The sequence below is a fragment of the Vipera ursinii genome, assembly GCF_947247035.1.
Source record: "Vipera ursinii genome assembly, chromosome: 3".
Lineage (NCBI taxonomy): Eukaryota > Metazoa > Chordata > Lepidosauria > Squamata > Viperidae > Vipera > Vipera ursinii.
The window spans coordinates 92,541,342-92,548,451 of record NC_139516.1 but is presented as its reverse complement, the minus strand read 5'-3'; the positions used below and the strand labels follow the sequence as shown (position 1 = coordinate 92,548,451).

Here is a 7,110-nt window from a genome sequence, read left to right as displayed (position 1 = left end):
GTACACACAAAATAAAGAAAAGAAATAACTGCACTGGAACAAAATACCCCAAAAGACAAAGAAAAACCCATAGCAGAACTACACAGTGGTTAAGATATATTCCATCCTTTGATGATAAAAGTGTGCTCTATAACTAGATGGCACAGGAAATTAACAGCACTAATTTGAAGGACAGGAAATACATACATTAATATATATATATATATATATATATATATATATATATATATATATATATATATATATATATATATATATATATGAGATTTAATTAATTACTCATTAGTAATAAGGTGATGTCTCATTTGGTGAAGTGTTCAAGTTGATTTGGTAGGTAGGAAGAAGAGAAAAAATGGGTATATTTAGCATTCTGTAACAATTTAAGAATTTATAGTTTTTGTGTAAACATCTTCATTGCTGAAGTGTTTTACACTTGCACAATGTTAATCACTTTATTAGACATGAACACCTGAAACGGGCCAATTACACAATAAGACTGCAAACAACCACTGGTATTTTTCTGCCTTCTGAAAGCCCCTAAGGCAGAAGTATCACCAAAAGTACATTTAAAAAATCTGCAAAAACATCACGAAAATTACATTTAAAAACTATTTTTTAAAAAAAAAATCTGCAAAAAAAGTGGTTCTGGACAGTGCAACTGCTTTTTAGCAGTTTTAAAATAGCCACTAGGTTCTTTAGGTTTTTGTGGCTTCACAGGCTTTAATCAAGAGTCACATGTCATAAATAAGTACCACAAAATATACATTAATTTGAGCAAAAAATTCATTAGGAAGATTCTGGCTACAAGAAACCAAATAGGTACCTGTCACATGGTTCATATGTCGAGGCCAATCTCTGAATCCAAGTGTAGTCTCATGACTCAAGCCTGCAAAGTCTTCTACACATCCTTAAAACCCACACGTAATCTGCACCCCACCCCATCCCAAAATGCAAGAGTATTTGTGGATGCAAATCCCAATGCACACTGGGAGACTTCTCTATGTACAACTAATTGTTCTTTACGGTATCTTATATAGAAAACTTTATAGACTTCTAAAATAAAAGGAGTATTCCATTGCTTTAACTCCTGATATCACGAGACATCTGAAAGTACATAATGTCATGTAATCTTCTGGAATGTACATCTTCTAAAATTCCAGCTGTTAAGCTAAGGGACAAGAAAAAAAATCACAATCTTGGCAAACAAACTTGGTATAGAAAACAGATGATTAAAAAAGACAGCTTAAGATGATTTTAAAAAATGAGCAAAGGTTGGAGGCCAACTGAGCACATTTTTTAAAATATATAATAAATAATGCATTCCAAAGTGTATATAAATTATTATTGTAATTTGAATTTGGGGCTATAATGACATCAAGTTACTACTTCAAAATCCTCTTGTAGATTATACCATTAATATCTCTTTACAGAATTATAATTTTCTAAGGGCAGGGGGGAAGGGAGATGGACATTATTTTTCTTAAAGCTATTCCAGGAAACATAGCAAGGATCTGAGAGTAGCTATCCTAAAAATATGGAATGGGCATTATCCTCTGGAAAAAGAAATAAAATAGTATGTTAAAAACTATAAACAAGCTTTAGGCAGCTAAATTCTCAGAATTTTATATCACCCAGATACGACAGCAATTTGCAAAGTCTTAGAACCCTTAGTTAAATGGCAGAATAGTTACCACTTATTTGTAAATTCAAATCTCCAATACACCAACAGTGTACAGAGTCGCCTTGCTTCATTACATTTTCCTGAGAGTAAAGCAATTAAACATAATCTTAATCCTAAAACAAAAGTGATTTTTTTAATATTTTTTTCTTTTTTGCAGATGTAATTTTTGGGCTATTCCCTGACAAACTAAGTTAAGTAAGTTTGATTGCTAAACACTGTCCCATAAAGACAAAAAATGCAAACTATAATGTCTATTGATCTGATTAAAAATGATAATACAAACCAATCTAAAATTACATTAACAAAACTAAGTATGAAAAGTTGCATTGAAAGGGCGTGTTACATTATTTGTATTAGGATCGTGTAGAAACATTCCGATGGCAGTGTTATCAAAATAAAACTAACACATTAAGACCATCCCCCTAAGCCTAGTCATACTTGAGACTCTACCTATAACTTTGGCTAGTTTGGGTCTTTACTCTCGTACTACATGGCTCACTAACATCAGACATAATATTTGAATACCCTGAGAAATCTGATACTGAAGTCCTTACTCTATGGTCCACTTCTCCATTAGAGTTAGCAATAAAAGTCATTGGCACCCTGCTGCCCGTCTTAAACTGAGAACCAAATGCTTGTGCAAAGGTCTCTATCTGATATGTTGCTCGATGTTCTAGGTCCTTCTGAGGATCTATCTGGTTAGCTAGCTCCTGAGAGGGAATGGGAAAGCTTGTTGAAGTTTCTAGGGTTTTTTGTTCCTTCTGGCTATTCAGTTTTTGAGGTGTAGAATGATAGCCTGATGACGTGTCAATGCTTTTTTGAGAGTCTATCAGGTCATCTAGTTCTTGTGAAGGAGTCAACTGTTGATGGGTTGCCTCCAAAGCAGACAAATAAAAACCCGGCTGAGATCCAAGCAACATCCCAAAGGGAGGCTTTGACAATGCAGTTGGCAACACTGAGGTAACGGATTGGCTGAAACCACACTCAAGTGGGGACGTAGTGTACACTTGTTTGTCTGGAAACAAACTATGGTTATGAAGGCTTGAAGATAAACTTACAAATTGGAAACTGGGACCAAAAGCAAAACCAGTGCTATTGGTTGTTCTTTCAAAAGCATGTTGGAGGTATTTTGAGTATTCTTGCAACATGCTTGCTTTGTCATTTGAAGTTGCCTGGGAACTGGGACTCAGGTTCTCCTCTTGAACCATCTCTGTATGTTCTCCTGAAGCTTGTAAGTCCACACGCTGTTCAGCGATGCTGAAGGGATCTTCTTTCTGGCCTTCTGATTTGTGAGAGTACTGATCTAGAAGACTTTGCAAGACTTCATCAGGAATGCCAGACTTATCGTGACAAGATTTGATGTCAGCATTAAGAGTCGCTGGGTCAATAAGAGATAATGGGGTCTCACTGTCCATAACACTTACCCCTGCGGACTGAATAACAGACGGCTGGGAGGCCATATGCCCAACATTTATAGAAAAGGCACTGTTACTGCTGGCGGTTTGCAAATATCTTCTTTTCTTTGAAAACTGCATGGCATCATCATAATTGCTACTTATTTGACCCGATTTGCCACTTGCCGCTTGGAGAAGGCCAATAGCATCTACACTGGTATTTGCGACTAGGCCAAGAGAGCTACTTGGTTTTCCAGAAAATTGCTTCTGACCAAGGAGGTCTGGTAATGGTGACATAAAATTAAGAAAGCTCTTATCTGCACTTTTCCGGTTTCCTTTTTTAAATATTAGTTTTGGCACCTTTTTCTGTAGCTCTTCCAACCCAGTGCCAATCAAGCCACCACTGGAAGACACTATTGGAATCTCTACTGAGTAATTCTGCAAGGACATATTAGATGCAATTTGAGATTCGGATATTTTATGACTAGGTTTGTGTTCTTTGTTTTCAGTGGGTATACATTTTGCTTTGCTTTTTCTCTTTGATGAACCTGTATTTCCCTGAGACAACATAGACAAGTTGCCCATGCTATGATTTGATGGCCCAGGATCCATTCCAGCACCTGCTTTCCCTATGGCTTCTCCACATGTACGTCTGTGCTTCAAAAGTCTATCAGTTCTTGAAAAATACTGCTGACAGGTTTCACATTTGTATGGCTTTTCTCCGCTGTGCGTTCTCTTGTGCCTCTCCATGTGATACTTCTGGATGAACTTCATACTGCATTGGTCACATCCAAACGGCTTCTCCCTGCTATGGATTTTTTCATGCCGTTGAAGCAAATACTTCTGAATGAAACCCATGTTGCACTGACTGCACTGGAAAGGCCTCTCACCAGTATGGATGAGCACATGCCTACGCAGATGATAAGAGCTCCTGAAGGCAGCATTACAGTGTTCACAGACATGAGGTTTCTGGCTAGGGGACAGCACGGCAGCTTCTCCATCTCCTGCCACAAGGGCCTTGGCTGAAGCGTTCAGCTTCTTCTTGGCTTTGTTTCCCTGAGATTCTGACTTTGGCCTCTTCACCTTCTTGGTCTGGGCATCCTGTTTAGGCTCATCTGAGCCAGAAGCACTTACTTCACCACTGCTTCTGAAGCCCAGTAACAAATCTCCTCTATGGGGATGATGATGCAGATGGTGAAAAAGACTGAGGTCCTGGATCACACTCTGGTTGGCCCCTTCCACTCCACCTCCTCCACCACCAAGGGTGGGATGCCTCTCCTCCCCAGCTATACCAAAGAGACCCCCATAATGGTGGTGGTGGTGGTGGTGATGGTGCTGCTGCTGCTGCTCTTCATCCTCTTGATCGCTGGGCTTCTCCTGTTTGATGTTCACCAAGGAATGGAAGAAACCCCACGAGCTCCTCTGGGACGAGGACGAGGAGGTGAGAGGAAAGCCTCCCGTCGTCGGCTCTTTCTTGAAAGTCATGCCCTGAGGGTGGGGAGGAGGCGGAGGAGCCGGCGTCTCAACGGCCGAGGCAGTGGTGGCGGTGGCAGAGGAGGAAGACGAAGAGGACGAGGATGAAGAAGAGGCGGCGGCGGTAGCAGAGACAGAAGTCAGCCCACAATGCTGCGGAGGCGCGGCCGGGCGAGTGAAACTGGTGACTGGCGGCAGCCGGTGATTGAACATGACCATGCTGGGGGGGAAGGTGGGCTCCATCGCCGTCCTCTTGGAAGAGCCGCCGCCGCTGCTCAGGAAGCCGCTGCCGAGTTTCATGTTCCGCTCGCAGGCAGGAAGGGAAGCCGCAAAGCCGGGGGAAGAGAAAACCGGGAGGAGGCGCGGCCCGTAGGGGCTGCTTCTGCTGCCGGACCCCGCAGCTGCGCCGCTCGCTCCCTCGCTCGCTTTTGACTCAACTCACCCGCCGGCTGGCCGGCCGGCCCGGTCTCTTTCGCGCTCCGTGCTTTTTAACACTCGCTAGCTCGCCAGTGGCGGCCGCCGACAGCCGGGCGCATCCTTCGTCGCCGCTCGGCCCCACCCGGCCCAACCTCGTCCCGCCGCCTCCGCCGCCGCTGATTCCTCCTGACGGCCGCCGCCTCCGGTTAAAAATATCGCCACAATGGAATTAGCAGAGCCTCCTGGAAGGCCTTTACTGCACATGCGCCACGCGCGGCATGCTGGGAAGGATTGCCCAGTCAGGAGGGCACTAATGTTGGGGAGGCAGGAAGGCGCAGGCGCGGGTTGACCCCCTGCATCTCCCCCTCGCGCGCCCCCTCCCCCCTGGTTCGTTCCCGCGAGCCCATTACCTCACTGTCAACGCGATCGAGCTCTCGTCGGTCGCTCCCGGTAGGGCACTTGCCCCTGGCTCCACAAAGGGGCACCGGTGGCCGCGTTAAGGGCCACTCGGCCTCGTGCATGTTCCATACTTCTCTCTCTCGCACACACACACACGTATGCAGTTAACACGCGTGTCTGCATAGTTTCTAGATGTCTGGAGGGGAGCAGCAATCTTAACCCAGCTTACAGGCGGCCCAGGCGTTACAAACGTTCTTTTTGGATTTTGAAAAACTCGATGCGTGTTCCTCAAGTGTAAATGGCACTAAACGCGAACGGGCTTCCTCCCCACGAAAGCATGCATGAAGCGTGGGAGAAACGCTATCACTTGTGTTTCCTGCAGCTAATCACTGAAGTCCCATTACATGACCAGTGCTTTTTTTTTTCTTCTTTTTTTTGCCAAATAAGGTTTAGAGGTTGAAACGACTACTATATAGTTTCGAATTAGGGGAAATACTTCCTGACAAAACCAGTACTGTGCAACAGATCGCATTGACAACAGAAATTTTGAAAACCCTTCTGTCAATAGCGTTTTTCAGTTATTGACGAGGTATCCAATTCAAATTTTATGCGGTCTGTAATTGTGGACTTAAACTTAAGGAATCTCTAGTTCCTGCCATATTTCCTGCCTCGTGTTCCTTCCCTGTTTACTAAAAGGGAGATGGAGATATGATATCTAACCATCAGACCTATTTTAACTGCCCACAAATCGTGCCTGAGAGGCAATTTTATATAGTAGGTCACATCCACTTTGAAACCGTAAAGCCTTTAGGGAAAGGTGCCAGATGTAAAGAATACTAAAAGAAAACACTTATCCTACATTCTGCATTTCTATCTGCTCTGCAGCTTTAAAACAATGTTAGTCTAATGACTATCCTAGAAAAGGGGAGTCACCGTCAACAAAGCTTCAGGATATATTTCTTTGTTCTGTCAACTGCCTGAGAAAAGCTAAGAGGTGTGCAAACAACTTTAAGTTCCTTCACAAATTAAAAGGCAACCTCTATAAAATAAAGTAAAATAATATCAAGAGCTATAATTAGCATGAAGCAAATTTGTAATGAAATATACCAAATCCCAGTACAAGCGAGCAGAAATATGTTTCAACAGTTATTAAAATAATGTTGGTACAAGTGTAAATTGAGAAATGTGGAAAGAATAAAAAAATCATCACAAAATAACTGCTTTAAATACGTCCTAATACAAGCCAATGTAGAAAGCAGCACTTCTCATTATTGTATTGATGTTCAATAGCCTCTGACTGCCTTTGCTGATACTCTTCTAATTCAACATATCCATGCTCTAATTATTTGATCAGCTAAACATACCTCACCTGTTTTTGCTTTTGCAGCCTAAAATTTTATAAAGATTAAGATCATATATGAAAAAAGGATGCAGAGCTGGAGTATATATTATCTATATTGATTACAAAGGGCCATCAAATCAGTCCAAACTCAGTTCATTTCTGTTTAGTTCAGATAATATTCCAATGCTCTATTTGTCATAGGAATCTACCATATTATAAACTTAGGGATAATACGTACCCTCCAATATACTGCAGGCCCTTCCTTAAATTTTCAGTGATCCTCTCCTTATGTTGACTTAAAAGTGGAAGCAATATTCTGTACAATTTGTTAATAAGATGCAGCTACATGCAGCTTTCCATGTTTCAACAGCAAGTGCAATGGCACTTACATTAATCACATTATT

At 42.1% G+C, this 7,110-nt stretch overlaps 1 protein-coding gene across 1 annotated transcript; it reads right to left on the bottom strand.

Annotated features, from left to right (window-relative positions):
* Positions 1–1,147: 1,147 nt before the first annotated feature.
* Positions 1,148–5,115, bottom strand: ZNF281 (zinc finger protein 281). The gene has a single exon (XM_083357987.1). The coding sequence runs from the start codon at positions 4,846–4,848 to the stop codon at positions 2,128–2,130; it is 2,721 nt and encodes a 906-aa protein (XP_083214113.1). The 5' UTR covers positions 4,849–5,115; the 3' UTR covers positions 1,148–2,127.
* Positions 5,116–7,110: the final 1,995 nt, after the last annotated feature.

What these genes read in the sequence shown, in the direction of transcription:
- ZNF281 (XM_083357987.1), bottom strand. Translation starts at nt 4,848, where the DNA reads ATGAAACTCGGCAGCGGCTTCCTGAGCAGCGGCGGCGGCTCTTCCAAG.